The sequence below is a fragment of the Salvelinus fontinalis genome, chromosome 11, assembly GCF_029448725.1.
Source record: "Salvelinus fontinalis isolate EN_2023a chromosome 11, ASM2944872v1, whole genome shotgun sequence".
NCBI lineage: Eukaryota > Metazoa > Chordata > Actinopteri > Salmoniformes > Salmonidae > Salvelinus > Salvelinus fontinalis.
Window position 1 is genome coordinate 13531654 of NC_074675.1, and position 20996 is coordinate 13552649.

General features: G+C 44.2%; 1 protein-coding gene across 1 annotated transcript; it reads right to left on the reverse strand.

Annotated features, from left to right (window-relative positions):
* Positions 1 to 3092: 3092 nt before the first annotated feature.
* On the reverse strand, positions 3093 to 18833 carry LOC129865079 (myotrophin-like). The gene is made up of 4 exons (XM_055937551.1): positions 18482 to 18833; positions 13587 to 13700; positions 11602 to 11685; positions 3093 to 4401 (listed from the first exon to the last, which is right to left on the reverse strand). The coding sequence occupies exons 1-4, from the start codon at positions 18548 to 18550 to the stop codon at positions 4315 to 4317; spliced, it is 354 nt and encodes a 117-aa protein (XP_055793526.1). The 5' UTR covers positions 18551 to 18833; the 3' UTR covers positions 3093 to 4314.
* Between the last annotated feature and the right edge of the window lie 2163 nt (positions 18834 to 20996).

The following is a 20996-nucleotide window of genomic DNA, read 5'->3' on the forward strand; positions in this document are numbered from 1 at the left end:
GGACACTTAGCAATCAATCTGCTTCTACTATTCCCTACATTATCAGGTTTAGACCGTTCACTTTGGTGAAACATAATCATGAACAAAACAGTGTTCTTTGTGAATTGGTATTTCACAAGTAAGATATCTATTTGAGTCTAAATGCATGTATGTGGTTGTAAAATCATTTATGGAAGAAAAAAACCCGGTTGGTGCAGTTCTCTTTTCCATACAGAAGGTGGGAGTAGAGTTCAAGGGAACAGAAAGAAACCCATGGATCTTTATCATGTCTGACATGTATGTAAAATAGCTTTTTCTTTTCACTTCATGAATATATGAAACGTTAGACCAACTCCCTGATAGGAAGCGCTAGTTCAAACATCGGTTTTGATGTCTATTTGACCTGGTTCAAACATCGGTTTTGATGTCTATTTGGCCTGGTTCAAACATCGGTTTTGATGTCTATTTGACCTGGTTCAAACATCGGTTTTGATGTCCATTTGACCTGGTTCAAACATCGGGTTTGGATGTCTATTTGGCCTGGTTCAAACATCGGTTTTGATGTCTATTTGACCTGGTTCAAACATTGGTTTTGATGTCTATTTGACCCAGTCTTACTATCACATATAGAATAGCCTTCCGATAAGCAGCACATCAAATAGATGGCCTCCAAGGGAGAATCTCATTCCATACTCCTCGTGTCTTCACTCCTCTCTCCTCACCTCCTTCTCAAAACCCATTGGATGAGAAAGCCAGAGGTCTCGCCCCTCTGACCTTCTCCTCCAGTGGGTTTTTAGAAGGAGGCGAGGAGGGAGGACATGAGGAGTATGGAATTGAGATTCTCCCCTAGACTACAAACAGTATCTAAACTACTGGGAACGGCTTCCATTTTCAAGCAAATTATTATGGTTTAATTATAAAACAGGATCTCCCTCCCTGGTCTAGGCAGATAAAGCTCCGTTGAAAACGCCGGAACTGCCTGTGAGCAGGTCCGCAGGCCTGTGGAGAGAGGCAATTTATAGGCTAATTGACAAGACGGAGGCAATGAATCAATTCTTATTCACCATCAGCCTAAATCATAGGTTTTTCTCGACACATATGAAGAGTATTTGTGCCTCTGCATTACAAAGACAGTAGGAAATTAAGTGCTTTATATTCCCAAGCAGAATTTCCTTGCCAATCAAGAATGGACAGACAGACCTTTCTAACCATTTTAATCATGTAGAGGCCCAATCAGAGAAGAGACAAGGGTTGAACAAAATTTGCACTCGCAGTCTGAGTTTATGTCGATGTTTCACAGCTCTGGAATAATTGATTTCTCCTTTATTCTCGGGGAGACAGACAGGGGAAGAAGGCTTTAGACACGGGCAGGGGAAAGAGAGGCACGAGTCTGTCTGATTAACAGAACACCTAACGCCATCACTTCACAGGCCTGCCACTACACTCATCCAGTTTCGCTCTCTTCTCTCCAGCTACCTTTAGTAATTACAGACTAAAGAAGACATTATGGTGACTGTCGTCTATCAGCCGCAGGTTAAGCTGGGTGAAATGTCTTTCACCTGCTACTGAATGCTTTTGTTTATGTTTTGTGTAGCGGGGTTCCATCATAGACTCTAGTCAAGCTTGAGTGGCACAGCAGGAAACATGTTGCAGCCAACTGTTGCCTCACCATTTGAAATGGTTGGGTACTTTTAGTGTGCGCCCCAGGGTTCACTGCTCTTAGTGTGGTGCAGAACAGTGCAGTTGATCATCGCCAGTAATGCCTTTTGGAGAAGAAAGAAAAGCCTCTATAACAGAAACACTATTGGATACTAGGCAGCCCGCCCACTTCAGCCATACTCAATATACTTCACAAACACGTACGTTAGCACCGTTCCAGTGTGCAGCTCTTTTCAATGATACCATCGTTTTAGATGGGGTGTGTGTCGAGTAATGACCAATGGGCCAGGAAGGAATGTGTTTCCTGACCTGAGCTAGTCCACAGTATTCTATTGACTGTCAGGGAGCATAACAGAACATAACATGCAATGTGTAGGGATGAAGAAAGCGGATTATGATCTCAGAGGGTACAAAACTGGCTCTTCATTAAGCCATGCGTCATTTAGTGAAATATGAAAAAGAGCTGGGCCCTGCCCAATCACAGCACATTGTTGTGTTGTGTTTCAGACTGACGTCATGCTCAGCCCTCCTCTGTACAGAGCAATGTGCCTGGTAGGTGACCCATGTCTACAAGCATCAGGGAAGCAACTCAATGGTCATACTCCCCCATGCCATCAAGATTCCTCATTCACCTCCTGAAAGACACAGGCCTATCGGAGTTGAAAAGGGAGACTTTGTTCAGGTCAAGCTCATGAACACGGGCCGAGTCCTTTAGAGAAACCAAAGGATTTGAAGATAAAGACACCAGCGAAGGGAAAATAAAACACCAAGATGTCAAAGAAGTGATAAACATCCCTTTCTCAAACCTCAGCCTATATTTTCTAATGTCATCCTATAGGCTGGAGAGAGCAGCAGACCTTGATAGTGTTCCATTGGCCCTTTACCCAATGGGAGGCAACTGGCTAGGTGTTAGTCAACGACTAAGCAGAGGAGGGTATTTAACCGGGGGGAGAGCGAGCTAGTTCACCTGGGACTGGGGGCACTTGAGAGGCAGCCGCCAGCGAACAATATGAGCAAGTCATTTTTTCCCCTGCCAGAGACACTCACCACTCAGAGAGCCCAGACAGTATAATGAGGAATCAATGGAATCAATAGCTGCTGCTTGTTATTCAGTCAGGACAACCCACTGTGCTCCAGGCTCAGACACAGCTGGAGGGGGGCTTTGATGCTGACAGTTTGACAAAGACACAAGCAATACTCAAGTCATTAAGATGGAGGGCATGGCTGTATACAAAGCACCTAGTATGGATCGCAGCCTCGCAGGTAAGTGGGTGCACAGACGTGTATAGCTGTATACAAAGGAACTAATATAGATTACAGTTAAGTGTGCGCACCGCTCAGAAGTGTCCGTTCTAAGAGCAGAGTCAATGAGTGTTTTTCGATTTGTAAGACTGACTGAAAAGTTGACAATACCAGCAGAAAACAAAACCAATGGATTACCACACAAAGACAAGAATAATTAAGATTTTTTATTTCAGTTTTCCCCTCACAACAATGCCAGAGAGAAAGCGTTTTGTATTTTGTTACCATTGCATTGTAATTATTTGAAAGCAACCAAAAGAGGAAGGCATCCATTTTGGAGAAGGTAGCAGTAGAAGCAGTTCTGACATGCAGCAGAGCCGGCAGGTTAATCAAACCCAGAGAGGACCATCATTTCCCCGATCCCCAGTTTGAACCCTACACCCCTGTATATCCCTCTGTTCAGAGCCCACCCACCAAATTCATCTAATACAAAACACACTGCGGCAACAAAGGATTGCAGATCAGAACACGTTCAAAACTCACTCAAAAGGGAAAAACATTATGCAATTCTAAATTGCATAAATGGTCAATGTTGACATAATGTCATCACTACACAGCAATGTTTTAATAACAAATTAATCAAAATTTATTTTACATATATTGTTTTGTAATAGCCAACATGGTGATTGGTCAAGGGGGTATTTACGCTATTATACGTTAGAGTAACCTTGGTCATTAATGTTTAGTGTGATATGTTATCAGTAGAGGGTTACGTAGAGAGTGAGTAACCAATATTATTAGCGACCTAAACAGGACCTACCCTCTCATACAGTACAAACCCCCCTAGTTGAAGCAGTGGACAGTTAGCCAGTCAGGTCTACAGAGAAGAGCTACAGTACACAGCCAGGGGAAAGAGGAGGCCATCTTACTGGGCGAATAGAATTCATCTTTACAACCGTTCTCCATCTAGCACAACTGATGTTTGGAAGATGAATATAACCAAGTGGTCTTACAATACTGAAAACGGCCAACCAAAATGAACACTATTGAATGTCTCCGTTGTTTTTCTGCCAACATCTTTGTGAAAGGAGTGCACACAGGACTTGAGCGCGATCATATTTAAGAGTTAAGCTCTATTCATTTTTACATTGCATCCTTGTGTGTTCAGGGAGGGTCCAAGTCGGTGCTTTTCCCCCTCGGTGTTTGGTCCCTTAGGGAGACATGATTGACAAGTCCATCCATTCAATGGCTACTGAAGAGGCAAGAAGAGAGAATCCCTATACCTTAAAAAATAAAACAAAAAAGGGAAAAAACAAAAACCGCAAACAGACAAAGCAGTGCTAAAGACAGAGGTCGGGGGAAGCGGTGTGTCCATCTTGTCTGTCTGGGGGACCACTGCTGCATCCGCCTGTCCGTCCCTTCTAGGCTCCCGTCTCACTTGAGGAGAGCCTTGATGGCGTCGGTCTCGGCTGCTTCGAAGGCGCTCTGCCCGTCTGGTCCTTTCTGCTCCTTGTCGGCTCCCTGGGGGGGGGGGGGGGGGGGACATGACAGGGAGACATTATGATCTGAGTGGAGCGTCAAGGCCTCAACAGTGTGAACCCTCTCTCTAAGTGAACTACAGGCCAAGGTTAGAATCAGTGTTCACCCTACACCCCCATCCGGCCCTCGACCCAAGGCCACAGGTTCAGCCCATCAGTAATGCTCTGTGAGAGTGTGGGCCAACCTGCTTGTCCCCCTCAACCCACTCTGTGATGATGTAGTCCCTCTCACCCTCCAAGTGCATTCCAAAAGGAACGGCAAGGCACTGCGCTTAATCACTGATTAACTCATCAACAAGCATCCCAAACTACTACTCATTATAGGTTCAAGAGAAGCAAAGCTGTGTAGCGCCCTGCTCTGGCCGACTCCCTCTAACCCAATGTTGCTCTTCCTCTCACACACACACACACACACACACACACACACACACACACACACACACACACACACACACTGTTTAAGAACAAGACAGTGAAGGTGAATGAGGGTGAAGGGAATGCAGCAAGGGTTGCAAATAACGGACAAAGTGGGATTAAATTTACAAGAAGACTAGCTGACGAGTGGTCGAGCATTACCAGACCAACAACTTTAATGGAAGACTTCAGCCTCTTAGCGGGGGCTTACGGAGCCCGGGCAGAGAACACGCCATTGTCGAGTGGAGAAGCCTGACTCACTGAGTGCCAGGCAGAAAGTGTGTGTGCTGCCAAAAGGAGCATCGGAGCGGGGCACGGGCTACAGGGATTAAACAGGACTGGTGGATACCATCTTAGAAAGAGATCTCTAAAATTGGGGGGAAAGCTACATTTAAGAGTTTACTTGCATCTCACAATACAGTTTACAGTGTTCTGATGCAACTTTGTGAAAAGTTATATATTTTTTATTTATTTACAATGATGACCTGGCTTAGTGAGATTGTATGGCTTTCAATATTCATAACAGGACCAAACTATCACTAAATAAATGTGGTAACATGGTTAAACAAAACAGCAATCTGCAGACACGCAGCGAGAGAGAACGAGCAGGAGCGAAGCCTCAACACCTGTACTTGGATGGTGTGTTATCTTGTGACCAAGCCTGCTGTTCTCCATGGTCATCGTCTTCCAGGCTCTCGCGGGCTGACGGCAAAGAGAACAAGGAGGAAGAGGAGGCGGAGGAGGCCCTCTAGCTCAGGGGAAGTCATTAGCTAGCAGCTGGTACCGGCGGAGGAGGACGGAGGACCCAGAAGTAGCAGTACTCCATAGGCCTCATTTACACAACAGCACCACTTCACCCCGACGCTCACCTCAACAAGACTCCTAGTCAACACAGCCTGGGAGAAGGCTGCTACCTACCTACAGGAGCCTTCCAGCACCATATAATGAGCATTCCCTGACTCATAACTGGAGCTAGCTAGCTGTATTATCCAGTGAAGACCAACTCGTGTTGTCGTATACCGACACGGCTTCTCACTCTCCCTGGGCTCTACTGAGAGGGGGGAGAAAACAACTGCAGACTATCTACCACGGAGATCCACCGGTCTCCACTTAGAATAATGAGCTAGTCTAAAATGGGAGTAATGATGGTAGCCAGTAAACACTGATGGTCCAAACAACATCCAGCCAGGAAGAGATTGAGGCTGCAACTATTTTCTAAATGTATTTAACCTTTAACTAGGCAAGTCAGTTAAGAACAAATTCATATTTACAATGACGGCCTACCCCGGCAAGACCTGGACGACGCTGGGCCAATTGTGCGCCGCCCAATCACGGCCGGATGTGATACAGCCTGAGCTAAGTGAGATGTAGGCCAGTCACAGCATCCTGGAGTGACAGAGCCAAACAACGCCACGGTGTGTGTGTGCGTGTGTGTGCGTGCAGTAAGTAGTAATAGGGGTTATGTAAGTCTGCCTCTTGGCCGAGGTGTCCATTAAGTCTTCATTATGCCATTATTGAGTGGAAAGGAAAGACTGCCCATGCATAATCTATCAGGCCCTCAGATCTCCTCCCCTCAGAATTGGTTATAAGATGTGATGCTTACAGGAGTCCATCGACCCGCCCGCTCCAGTCAAGCGGCCGCGGGGCCGTTCACGGGGCATATTTTACATGGCCTTGAACGAGGGAGGAGAGGAAAGAAAGGAGAGCTCGATATCTGTATGGGGATGGAGAAACTGACTTCTGTTGGCTGCACTGTGCTCAAAGAAGAGGAAAAAGATTGGACGGCTGTTTGACCAAAACACGAGCAGGGTGCTGTACTGCAAGACGAGGGTGAGGGGGGTGCTGTACTGCAAGACGAGGGTGAGGGGTATGCTGTACTGCAAGACGACAGTGAGGGGTATGCTGTACTGCAAGACGACAGTGAGGGGTATGCTGTACTGTAAGACAGTGAGGGGTATGCTGTACTGTAAGACAGTGAGGGGTATGCTGTACTGTAAGACAGTGAGGGGTATGCTGTACTGTAAGACAGTGAGGGGTATGCTGTACTGTAAGACAGTGAGGGTGAGCGGGAGGCTGTAGTGTAACATTTAGCAGACGCTCTTATCCAGAGTTCTTACAGTAGTGAGTGCATACATTTTCATACTGGTTCCCCGTGGGAATTGAACCCACAGCCCTGGTGTTGCAAGCACAATGCTCAACCAACTGAGCCACTATAAGCCTGGAAAAGGTAGTACTATCTATCTATACACACACTGTTGTCCACAACAAACCATTTCTGGCATCTATTGTCGAGCACATGAAAAAGTATCTTGGCTAGTTAGTCCCAAAAGCTAAACATCATCCTGAGAGAAGAGAGAAGATTAATAGCATCCCGACACAGTACGAGCATGTCTCACTCCCCCCAGTCCTCCTCCCTCCTAGCAACATGCCCATAGTGGTGCGCAGAGGTCTACATTTAGACAGGGAGGAAATGGTAGTCTGCACAATCCTACTAACTCATTTCCTGTTACCCAGCCCACCCTTCAAGTCTTAAATCCATCACGACACATTCTTCACACTGCGGTACCCATACACAATCACTCTCCCTCACTTGCCTAGCACAGTGTAGACTGGGGCCTGATCAGGAGGAGGTAACGTAACGTTACGTATGACGTAGAACAGATGATTGAACAAGGAACAGTGTGAGCTCTACTCACTCCATTTCTATCTGCAACATTTCACAGAACGTTCAGACCGTTTCACATCACTGAATACACCCCAGGTCTAATGCAGCTAGAAGACTAGGCTGAATAATATCATACTCCTGACCCAATGGCCATGGCCAACAGTTAAAAGAGTGTGGTCTATGTTGATAGGTGGGATGGGCTGAGAATGGTGGGATTGAAGAGCTTATGTTTGGTAATGTATTTTTGTTGTGACTGCTTTATATAAAAGTACCATGTATGTAAAATGTGTATGTAGCACAAAAGCTGTAAAATAAAAAAATATTTTTTTTAGGGGGGGGTTGATGGGTTAATAAAAATAAAAGAGTGGGAGTTGTTAAGGGAGGGATTCAGTGTTGATTCATAATTAACAAGCCCCGTGTTGTTCTGAAGCCGTCTCTCTGGCCTGTAGTCAAGTCAGCAACACTCCCTCCCCCAGCCTGCTGGCTGGTTAGACACAGGGTTAACAGGCCTTCGATAATGCAGGAACCTCCTGGGGGCAGTCAGAGGTCAGCTCCCATGATGATCAGGTGCACACTTCCGAGACTATCAAGCATTTTGTCCAAAATGAATATTTGAGTTATCATGAATGATACATTCTGGTAGTAGTGGACTAACGATGCAGTATCAGATTCCTCTGAATGTTTCTTAAAGCTGAATAAACGAGTGGACATGAATCAATGAGTAGACATTCAAGCACTGGCCTGCTGTTGCTCTTGATGTGTAATAACAGTGTGGGGAAAGGTAGCCAGAGAGAAAGTGTTTCAGAGCTCCAGTCCTGATGGTGGTGCTTCTGGCTGAAATGAGCCATCAGGCTGCTGTGGTGTGGAGCGTCAACTCAAATCTCCTCGCACTCCACTTCAGGCCTAACCCCTGCTGATGAGGGAAGTGCCTTCCTTCGCCTGATGACAGACGCCACATTCTCATTTCTGCCAGATGGGGTTTCAATTGCTGACGTATCGCGCCGAGACCGTCCCCTCCCCAAGAGGCGATCTGGTTCCAGCCACATGATATCTCGGTCTCTGCATGTATCGTGACTGTCCCATCCCTAAGAGGTGATCTGGTTCCATCCATATTAGAGGTCGACCGATTAAAAAAAATATATAATAAAATCGTCATGGTCGATTAATTAGGGCTGATTTCAAGTTCTCATTACAATCGGTATTTTTGGACACCGATTACATTGCACTCCTCGATGAGACTGTGTGGCAGGCTGACCACCTGTTACGTGAGTGCAGCAAGGAGCCAAGGTAAGTTGATAGCTGTCATTAAACTTATCTTACAAAAAACAATCAAGCTTAACATAATCACTAGTTAACTACACATGGTTGATGATATTACTAGTTTATCTAGCTTGTCCTGCGTTGCATATAGTCGATGCGGTGCCTGTTAATTTATCATCGGATCACAGCCTACTTCGCCAAACAGGTGATGATTTAAAAAGCGCATTCGCGAAAAAAGCACTGTCGTTACACCAATGTACCTAACCATAAACATCAATGCATTTCTTAAAATCAATACACAAGTATATATTTTTTAAACCTGCATATTTAGTTAAGAAATTCATGTTAGCAGGCATGGTCTCTGCATGTATTAACTAGGAAAATTGTGTCACTTCTCTTGTGTTCAGTGGAAGCAGAGTCAGGGTATATGCAGCAGTTTGGGCCGTCTGGCTCGTTGCGAATTGTGTGAAGACCATTTCTTCCTAACAAAGACCGTAATTCATTTGCCAGAATTTTACGTAATTATGACATAACATTGAAGGTTGTGCAATGTAACAGCAATATTTAGACTTATGGATGCCACCCGTTCGATAAAATACGAAACGGTTCCGTATTTCACTGAAATAAACATTTTGTTTTCGAAAGGATAGTTTCCGGATTTGACCATATTAATGACCTAAGGCTCGCATTTCTGTGTGTTTATTATAATTAAGTCTATGATTTGATGTTTGATAGAGCAGTCTGACTGAGCGGTGGTAGGCAGCAGCAGGCTTGTAAGCGTTCATTTAAACAGCACTAGTATTGCCAGCAGCTCTTAGCAATGCTTGGGGCACAGCGCTGTTTATGACCTCAAGCCTATCAACTCCCGAGATTAGGCTGGCAATACTATAGTGCCTATAAGAACATCCAATAGTCAAAGGTATATGAAATACAAATGGTATAGAGAGAAATAGTCCTATAATAACTACAACCTGAAACTTCTTAACTGGGAATATTGAAGACAAATGTTAAAAGGAACCACCAGCTTTCATATGTTCTCAGCAAGGAACTTAAACATTAGCTTTTTTACATGACACATATTGCACTTTTACTTTCTTCGCCAACACTGTTTTTGCATTATTTAAACCAAATGGAACAGTCAGGTTTAATTATTTAGTTGAGACTAAATAGATTTTTATTTATCTATTATATTAAGTTAGTGTTCAAGTGTTCATTCAGTATTGTTGTAATTGTCATTATTACATATACACTAAATAAAGAAAGAAAAATAAAAGAAAATAATTTGGTTGATTAATCGGTGTAAAAAAATAAAAAAATAATCTGAATCGGTCGACCTCTAATCCATATGATATCTCGGTCTCTGCATGCATCATGACTGTGTCCCCTCCCAGTAGTGTTGGTGCCGGGTGATTTACGTGGCGGGTCGTGTCCGTAGGATGCAAAGAGGGGCGCCGCTTGGAGTTTGGACACAGGCGAGTGGCGACGTGTTTTTGGCAGTCCCGTCGCGAGTAAGTCCCTTAACTGCTGTGACGCTGGATCTCTCGGCGAGTGAGGCCGCCTACGCCACTCTCGGAGAAGCGCGGCACGGAGCTTTTGTATACCCCACCTCATTTAGCCTGGCTGGGGCTGGGAGATGACAGATGCTTACCCACTGGAAATATTAGCCTGTTGGTTTCCATTCTCACACAGTCAGAAACAAGAAAACACAAACATCCACATACAAATGCTGAGGCGCACACACGTTTTATGAAAGTAATTTGTAATTGTTCTGACATGTCGGCGCTCCCCAGATAGAGACCACAGACATAAAAAAAAGCACAATCACGAGGTAATGAAAGAAATGACCATATTATGCTTCTACCCTTTGTGTTGTGCAACTACGAGTGAGGGAGAGAGGGGTACATCCATTTCACAGCAGTTTGGCATGTTTTCAGAGGGAAGCAGGGAGAGAGAAAGAGGGGGGAGAGTGAGGGGGAGAGAAAGAGGGGAGAGTGAGGGGGAGAGAAAGAGAGGAAAGTGATATAAGCCTCCACAGGGCTTACTATTAGAGAACGGAGACATCTGTAATTTCTATGTGGCTGCACAACAGGTACCTCACTGAGCCGGCACGCCATGATAACAGATAGCAGCTGGGAAAACGTGAGCTGAATGAAAACTAACACCACACAGTGAGTGACTGACTCTACTCCACAAGGCAGTGCCCAAATCATATCCTGTATGTACACAGTTCTGCATCAAACAAATATGGCCCAAATCATATCCTGTATGTACACAGTTCTGCATCAAACAAATATAGCCCAAATCACTGCTCTACAACTGCACTGTGATAGTAGTTACTGTGTACTAGGAATAAGATTTCATAATTTGACAAAGATCACCTCTCAAAGAATACAAAACCTATCTGCTTGTATGAATCCAAAATGGCAGCATTACAGGACTGTAAAAGCAGCTCCTTGGTGTTCAGGAAAAGTGTTGGCTCCTCACTACAGCGGTGGGTGACTGCCAGGACAGAGGTGTCACATTCAGCCATCGTATCATCATCTCCTCAGTGTTCCAGAGCTGAGTGAGGTGTGTGTGTGTGTGTGTGTGTGTGTGACTAGCTAGTGGGAGAGTAAGAAACAGCAGCAGTGCTGTGTGATGAGGTCTGGGAACATTCCAGCTCCCTCCACACAGAACAGAAGGTTTGGGCAGCCAGGACCAGACAGTCACTGAACATTCAGCCTTTACTGTAGTCCCTTGTCATACAGGAGTTACCTCAGCAGTTACACATCACACAGAACTTCCAACACAGAAATGGCTCTGACGAGTGTAAAGACAGCTCTGTGCACGCGTGTGTGGCATTACCTTTTCTAGCAGGATCTTGACACAGGTGAGGTGACCCTCGTACGTGGCAGAGAGCAGCGGAGTGATACCATGTTTGTCTGGGGCCTGTGGGAGACCAAAGAAAGTGAAAAAAAAGGAAGTAAGCGGGTTTGTGCGTGGACAGGCGCCATACATCAGCAGACCAGTCGTCCCTGCCTCCAACACAAGGGCACATCACGTCACTCTCGTTATCACAGGAAATAACTCAAACGGAGAGCTTTTATTTCTCTCCTTATCACGTCAATGAATTAGAGGAAATCCACTCTGGCACTATTTATCTCTCCTGTTTCAGGAGCCCTGGCTGGGGCCCCTTATCTGAAGGGACTGGGGAAGAGAGACAGGGGTACACATTCTGGGGGGGGGGGGGGGGGGGGGGGGGGGGGGTGTTAGTGATACAAGCCTAGAGAAAACAAAATGGTGTAAGAGGCAGACTGATGGATGTTGGAGTGAATGACAAGTGTGGTGGTGATCAGACCGTGAGGCAGATAAGGGAGGTGGGGAGAGGACATGGCCCTACAGACTGTGTGCAGTGAGAGCTGGGCCTAGTTAACAAGCATTCCAAATTCACACTGGAAGGTCAGAACTTCCAGCTCTAGCAGGTATCGCCTGAACGGTCAACACGTGTCTGTGTGAAACTAACTATAACGTCAGTGACATCCATAAGCACGTTCAGGCTTGTGTGGCAATATTGAGGAGCTGAGGGGACTGAGACCAAAGAAGTGCTTCGAATATGGTTAAGAATTTATAATATTAACAACAGTTGCACACCGAGGCTACCTAGAAAGATACTAGCGCAGAACTGTACAATATGGTCACCTTCCCTAACTTGTAAATGCCACAACCATCACACTACTCCATCCGATTGTAACAGCAGATCGATTCCCTCCACTGCAGTGTGGTAATGGGTTGAGGCTCAGGGGAGCATTCTGACAGACTATGTGGCCAGTTAGACTGTGCCGCTCTCTCCACACTGAGGGAATTGGGGGGGGGGGCTTCAGGAGAATGACAAGTCCCTTATAACGGAGGAATCCCATTGGTCCAAACATAGAGCTTAACCACTCTCTACATGTCTGAACAAAACTAGCAGAGTCTACAGTAGTTAAGTCATGTCGGTCTGAGTCGTTACTACAGTATGTGGTTGACTATAGTAGAAGCTTTGTATGAGTGGATTCAGAATAAGGGAGTGCTGTTTTCTCTGGTAAAATTAGATCTATTCAATAAGCAAATTAATGCAAACACACAGAATGGAAAACGTATCATCCTTCCTCCTTGGTCATCAGTAATAACTGATCTCTCTAACGTGAGCAGATCGGTGACAGAGAGGGCTACCACCATAGCCTTCTTCCATTTCAGTACTAATAAAACAGAGAAGGACTCAAATTAGAATACGGTTTTTAAATACTAACAATATAACAGCAGTAGGCCTATATTAACAGCAGTATTCTAATAACTGTATAACAGTAGGCCTATATTAACAGCAGTATTCTAATAACTGTATAAAAGTAGGCCTATATTAACAGCAGCATTCTAATAACTGTATAAAAGTAGGCCTATATTAACAGCAGTATAATAACTGTATAACAGCAGTAGGACCTATATTGACAGCAGTATTCTAATAACTGTATAAAAGTAGGCCTATATTGACAGCAGTATTCTAATAACTGTATAAAAGTAGGCCTATATTAACAGCAGTATTCTAATAACTGTATAACAGTAGGCCTATATTAACAGCAGTATTCTAATAACTGTATAACAGTAGGCCTATATTAACAGCAGTATTCTAATAACTGTATAAAAGTAGGCCTATATTAACAGCAGAATTCTAATAACTGTATAAAAGTAGGCCTATAGACAGCAGCATTCTAATAACTGTATAAAAGTAGGCCTATATTGACAGCAGTATTCTAATAACTGTATAACAGCAGTAGGCCTATATTGATAGCAGTATTCCCACTAGCAGCTCTTACGTTGACATCTGCGCCCTTGGAGAGGAGGAACTCCAGCATCTCAGCCTGGCCACAGTCAGCAGCATAGTGCAGGGGCTTCCTGCCACCCTCCAGGGTCCTGTTCACATCCTCATCCTAAAAAAAAAATATTTTAAAAACGGTTGAGATACCATCACCTACACAACTTCCCCTCCTGTATCAAGACTTGGTCACCCGCTTGCTAAAAGGAACATAAACACTTACTGCATGGACATGCACACAGTTAATACAATCACATAATAGAAATCCTTTCTTGTGCCAGAAACACCCCTCAGTTCAAAACAGAGGCCGTCACACAATCACACCACACGCCTCTTCCTAGAGTCTCCCTGCTGTGGTATTGCGAGGCCTCAAACTGTCAAGCCTACAGGCGAGAAGAAAGACAGGCTCTATAGCTCCTCCACAGTCCATTGTGTGGAGCGGTGGGTAGTCCTGAAGGGACAATACTCATTACAGAGACCGGTCACTCAGACCAGGCAGCGTTGTCAGTACCAGGTCATACCATAGCACCTTTCTCATTAGCTGGCTATCTGGCCCGAGGAAAGAGAGGACTGGAATGTATTCACCTGCTAAGCATCCTGCATAAAACCAACCCATTTGAATGACTTTCTATAGTACCTGGCTAGCTACAGGACAGAAATGGATTCCCAGACAGCAGCTCTATAGGTTATACATTAGCTAGGACCTACGGTGTACCCATGAACATGAAGCAGAACCTACTCCGCTTGTGTGACAGAGAGACATATCTTATTACAGGAAGCAAGAGTGTGATGGAGAGACACTAGAGCAGGGGTTGAGGGGGCACGGCTATCCTTCGTCTGTGTTGGTCACCAGAAGATTTGATGACTCAGTTTTTTCACTTAAAAAATGTATGTCAAACAAAACCCATTGATTTCAAAGTTTAACAAAATCACACAGCTCTATGCACAATGACAACGTTGAACAATTTCCACAGTAAATAAAAAATGTAAGAAAAAAAAAAGTTTGGTAAAAGAAATACGGTAAAATCTCAGTTTAGTGCGGTTATCAAACTTTGTTTTTGCATAGTTCTTGCTGTAAATGTGTTTTGTAAAATGTTCAGTGGAAATTGTTAAGAGTAGACAAATCCTTGCGCATTGAGTTTTATGGTTTGCTAAACTTTGAAGTCAATGGTTTTTGTTTGAGTCTCTGCATAGGGCAGTTACGCGGTAATGGAATTAAGGCAACAAGCCTTTCAGGAGATGAGTCGGGGTCTGGGCTAGTCTTTAGCTGTGCCGGCCGGGCGTGATAATCAATCTGGCGCAGTAAAGGTTACAGCCAGGCTTTGGGTAATGCTAGCACCACTCACCTGCTGTCAAAAGCTTAGGCTAGACAGCACAGTGATCCAATGGATGCCTTTGCTGCAATTCATTGGATTTCTGAAGCTTGATAGATCTCCATAACTCAGGTAAATGTAGCCTATGGTCCATCCATGTGTTGTATTCAGAGTTTACACATTCCTCTCTACTCTCCCGTGAGTTAGGCTAATGTAGCCTGGTGAGAAAGGTTCTATTGGATAAACTGAGACAGCAGCTGCAGACACTAGTTGCCCTTCCTGCAGTTCAAATATGAATATATATGAATGACAAACATAACGGCTTAACCCGACAGTGATGTGGAGTCAAACTGCTATCCTGTCACTAGCTGTATGACAGATATATATATAACCCAGAGGCCCATATATATAACCCACAGAGGCCCATCTCTGGCATGCTCACCTGTGTCACTATTCCCTTGAAGGTCAGGGAAAACAGTGGAAACCTGATTCCACACCTTCATTTTACACCCAAGCCAACTGAATCCATTAGGCATGATGGTATCTCATCCCCGTTCTAATAGTTTTCAAATATCACCTCCAGGAGCTGGGTAATATGGGGCCAATTTCAATGGCTTCATTCAGGTTGAGGGATAAGGGAAACCACAGTGGATCACAGTCTAATTTCCACATGTGCAGTATGAAGTGTCTAGGAGCTGCCTGCTTTTGAAAAATCTTTGGCAAAGGGCGGAAAAACCCATCTCCGCAACTGAATGGCCCAGATCTGAAACATTTCCATCCTATTGCAATTTAATTGTAATCCGGGATTATTGGGCTATGTTTACACAGGCAGGCAGATTCTGATATTTTGGTCAATTACTGGCAAAACATCTGATTGGCCAAAAGACTAATTAGCGGCAAAAGATCAGAATTGGGTTGCCCGTGTAAACGCAGCCTTTGAGATCAATATGAGTAATGCAGCAACTCAGTGCATTAGTAACGGTCTTGCTTGCCAAAATCAGTAAAGATTTTTTTTTTAATAGCTGTACCTCTGACTTTGATTAAACTCAATCACCAAAAGCTGAAAGGAAAGCAGAGCCTAAATACAGTCCACCCTAATGGTTAGAGCTAGGCTATTTCACAGATGTTAGCTAATCAACTGATAGGTCTATAAAGAATAGAGGTCAGATTGTCTAGCTCCAAGCCTACTGTCTAAATAAAATTCATAAAAAGACATGTTGCTTTTACACAGGAGCTCTACAGACCTAACGCTTCATCAGTGTGGTTCAGCTTTCAACAAGAGTTAACCCACAGCTATTTTAAGGTGTTCAACCTACACCAGACTGGCTAAACCTCAAACCACAAGCCGTGTTTCAGTATTATTTTCAGGTACATCACAGAAAGATCCAATGCTTAGATATCTTATGTACTGTGCATTGGGGGGGGGGGAGGGGGGGGGGGGTATTCAGACCCCTTCCCCACATTTTGTTATGATACAGCCTTTTTCTACCCCATAATGACAGTGAAAATAGGGTTAGAAATGTTTGCAAATGTATTAAAATTAAAAAACATGAATACCTTATTTACATTTGTATTCAGACCCTTTGCTATGAGACTCGAAATTGAGCTGAAGTCCATCCTGTTTCTATTGACTGGACATGGTTTGGAAAGGCACACACCCGTCTAAGGTCCCACAGTTGACAGTGCATGTCAGAGCAAAACCCAAGCCATGAGGTCAAAGGAAATTGTCAACAGAGCCACTAGACAGGATTGTGTCAAGGCACAGATATGGTGAAGGGTACCAAAAGATTTCTACAGCATTGAAGCTCCACAAGAACAGTTGCCTCCATCATTCTTGAAATTGAATTAGTTTGGAACCACCAAGACTCTTCCTAGAGCTGGCCGCCCGGCCAAACTGAGCAATCGGAGGAGAAGGGCCTTGGTCAGGGAGGTGTCCAAGAACCTGATGGTCACTGACAGAGCTCCAGAGTTCCTCTGTGGAAATTGGAGAACCTTCCAGAAGGACAACCATCTCTGCAGCACTCCACCAATCAGGCCTTTACGGTAGTGGCCAAACAGAAGCCACTTTTCTGTAAAAGGCACATGACAGCCCTAAAGGACTCTCAGACAATGAGAAGCAAGATTCTCAGGTCTGATGAAACCAAGGTTGTACTCTTCAGGACAAGTTTCAATGTCCTTGAGTGGCCCAGCCAGAGCCTGGACTTGAACCCGATCGAACATAACTGGAGAGGCCTGAAAATAGCTGTGTAGCAATGCTCCCCATCCAACCTGACAGAGCTTGGAGAAGATCTGCAGAGAAGAATGGGAGAAACTCCAAAAATACAAGCGTACCAAGCTTGTAGCGTCATACCCTAGACTCAGGGCTGTAGTCGCTGCCAAAGGTGCTTCAACAAAGTACTGAGTATAGGTTCTGAATACTTATGCAAATGTGAGAAAAAAATGGTTTTTAATACATTTGCAAAAATTTCTAAAAACCTGTTTTTGCATTGTCATTGTGGGGTATTGTGTGTAGATTGTTGAGGGATTTAAAAAAACATCTCCATTTTAGAATAAGGCTGAAATGTAACAAAATGTGGGAAAAGTCTAGGGGTCTGAATACTTTCCAAATGCACCATGTGTGCCTGGAATGTAGGCCTACAGAGAATGCAACATTGGTGATAAAAATATATTTCAAGGAGATGCCTACAAAACGACTGCCACCATTAGTGTTCTTCAAATATGATTGATTCAAGTTTGAGTCTATTTTATGTCTAGAATTTGACCAAAATAAGTTAATGTCTAAATGACCTGTTTACAGACCAATAGGTAATGTTTCACTGCTCTAAAAATGGCATAGGTGTGGCCTGATAATTAGTGAGACTCAGTCAGTATGGAGGCTGAATGATAAGATTTCCCGGAACATCCTCATTCAAAGCAGAGCGCAAACTAGTATGATTAGGCCTACTTCATGTTTTCAACGGCATGAAGTTAGCAAGCTAGCCATCTAGATAGATCTGCCTTGCAACAAATCTCACTTCACACTAGCTAGCTGTCACAACAACAGGGGCCTGTGGATTTTGCTATAACTAGTTAGGCTGCTTGCTAAAACCAACCAAGACTGATTCTCAAGCAGGGGCCAACTATCTAGCTTAATAATTAGTTAACGTTAGCTAGGTACTTGACCATATATATGCTTGTCTGCAGAAATAGTCATTCATTAGGTAATAGCAAAAAGACACACCGATACACTGTGATTGAATCAGATTACAACAAGTTGTTGCAGTAGCTAGCTAACCATTTCTGTTTAGCATGGTAGTTTGCTAACGCTGGCTATCTAACAATCTACCCAATCTAGGTACCGATTGTTTAACAAACGTTTGTAAAAGCAAACCTTCTAGCTAACTAACTACAGTGAGTTTGTGATAGTTAGGTGAACGGATAGTTAGCTAATGTACACTAAGCTAGCAATGAAAGGTAGCTACCTAGCTAGCTAACCTTGCAATGCCATGGCTAGCTAACGTTTGCTAGCTATACAGACAAAACATAGCTAGCTAGCGCACTTAGCTGGCTGATTTTCGAGTAAGATAGCTACAGTATATCGTACCTTCATTAAGGTCTTAACCTCGTCAAGGTCTCCATTTTTCAAGGCCCACATCAATTCTTTATCCCCCATTTTCTTGTGTTCAAAGAGTTCACTGCGGCTTCCCTGATGAAAAAGGCAGCTGTCACACTTCTCTCAAGGCAAGCAGTTCTTGACAGATCACTCCGTAATCAAGCGAAGGCGGCTATAAACTTTGCAGCGTTACAGGAATTAAATAATTTGCTAAATTGAACACCTGGTACTTCAAGAGTGCAGTGCAGGCAATTGTTAAAAAATAAAGTTTCAAAGAAAGGACAGCAGAGGAGGGGTCCGCCTTTCTCTCATGAAGCGTTTCCGATGCCGCACACCCGGAAGTTAACCTTTCTTCATGCCCGAAAATACGGTTTCCACTAGAAAACACAAAGTCAAAATTGGCTAGATATGAACAATTCACTTAAAAAAAAAAGTTTAGGGTTAGGCATAATGTTAGCAGTGGGGTTAAGGTTAGGTTCAAGGTTAGGTTTAAAATCACATTTTAAGAAGTTAAATTGTAGTAATGGGCGGGGTTTATGAATTTGTGGCTGTGGTAACTAGTGACGACTGAGAACGCAGATCTTCTTCGTTTGAATTTTCGCCTGATGAGACGATTTTTGAGAAATCCAGCCCTTCTCAGTTCGGAATTTGACAAATATATATAGAAATGTGAACGGTAAAATAACATTTGCACCACCCACTAACCCTGCACCTATAAAATCAAAACACACTCCTTATCCCACAACTTTTCTCGAACTGTTCCTACTCCTGGCTTCTAGCTTGGGAGGATGGGACTCCTTTCAAGATCTCCTCTAACTATTCTGCAGTTAAATCGTTCACTCCTAATAACTTTTCTGCTGCTGCTACTACTTGCTGCTACTACTACTTTTATCTTCTGCGACTTCTGTTCCTTTTCATCTGTGCTGTACAGTTAATTACCATAGCGATGAATGCCAAGAAACCAACCTTGCTAAAACACAAACTATTTCAGGACACTCATTCCTGCCCTACTACTTATTGGTATTCTCTCATGATCCCTTACCCTTTGCCCATCATCCTCTACTTTCCTCACTGCCTCAGCATTTGTCACTTTTTGCACTGCTCAACCCCTTGGAACCTCAACCTGTTTCACTCGCACATGATCCCCAGCAACATGAACTCCCCCAACATTGCAACACACTACTTTTTCCTCCGAAACTACACACTCCTTTGTCCCATGCCCTCCTGCACACTTCCCACACCTCAGAATGTCCCTCCCACACACTGCTGCAACATGACCATAACCTTGGCACCCACAAACGCTCTCACGGGATAACTAACATATCCTAGCATGACTTTATCAGGCAAACACTCAATATCAAGGATAGACAGGGTCTCCTCAGTATCACGCTCGCCACTGGATCTACATCTCACCAAATGGTGTGCATCACAGATACCAGGGATCTTCAACTTCAGTTGATCCATCTCCACACTCAAAGCCACCTTAGTAATCACTAACTTCAGTGGTGCTCTGCTCTGGAGAGCATAGCTAGACACAGCTCTTGTCCTTTTATTTATTTTTATTTAACTTTTATTTAACTAGGCAAGTCAGTTAAGAACAAGTTCTTATTTACAGTGACGGCCTACACCGGCCAAACCCTAACCCGGATGACGCTGGGCCAATTGTGCGCAGCCCTATGGGACTCCCAATCATGGCCAGTTGTGATGCAACCTGGATTCGAACCAGGGTCTGTAGTGACGCCTCTAGCACTGAGATACAGTGCCTTAGACCGCTGCGCCACTGGGGAGCAATGAGGCACGTGACACATAGCGTCCACTCCCTCTGGGTGGAAGACACACAGAAAACCGATATAAGTCCACTTCTGGATACTTTGACTGAGTTAACAACACCCAACTCCCCCTTCCACACAGCCTGATACTACAAATGGGTCAGCCAAAAGACATGACTCTACTTTCTCCGCGAAACAAACTCCCACTGGGCCAGAGTCATCTCAGGCATGTCCCTGCTCATTGAGGTGAGGCTCGGAAGCCTTCACCACAAGTTCTTCCTCTTCACTTCTGTAGGATTCGATTTCTGAACTTCCACATTCCTACTCCATAAGGTTTTCAGGAGAGGAGCATGTAACTCTCTCTCCTGTTGTTGAATCAATAGAGAAAGTACTCTGTTTATATTTCGCAAATGTTGGTTTGTATCTACGGCTGCACAGTATTGTCTTTTGTCGATGGCGATTATGATATCGTTTAGGATCTTAAGCGTGGCTGAGGTGCACCCATGACCAGCTTTGAAACCAGATTGCATAGCGGAGAAGGTAGGGTGGGATTCGAAAGGGTCGGTGATCTTTTTTGTTAACTTGGCTTTCGAAGACCTTAGAAAGGCAGGGTAGGATAGATATAGGTCTGTAACAGTTTGGGTCTAGAGTGTCTCCACCTTTGAAGAGGTGGATGACCACGGCAGCTTTCCAATCTTTGGGGATCTCAGACGATATGAAAGAGAGGTTCAACAGGC

Excerpts from the sequence above, each read along its gene's own strand:
- LOC129865079 (XM_055937551.1), bottom strand. The coding sequence starts at position 18,550 with ATGGGGGATAAAGAATTGATGTGGGCCTTGAAAAATGGAGACCTTGAC. Across the intron at positions 13,701-18,481 it reads AGGTTAAGACCTTAATGAAG|GATGAGGATGTGAACAGGAC; the intron begins GTACGATATACT and ends TTTTTTTTTTAG. Across the intron at positions 11,686-13,586 it reads CCAAGGGCGCAGATGTCAAC|GCCCCAGACAAACATGGTAT; the intron begins GTAAGAGCTGCT and ends GGTCTCCCACAG.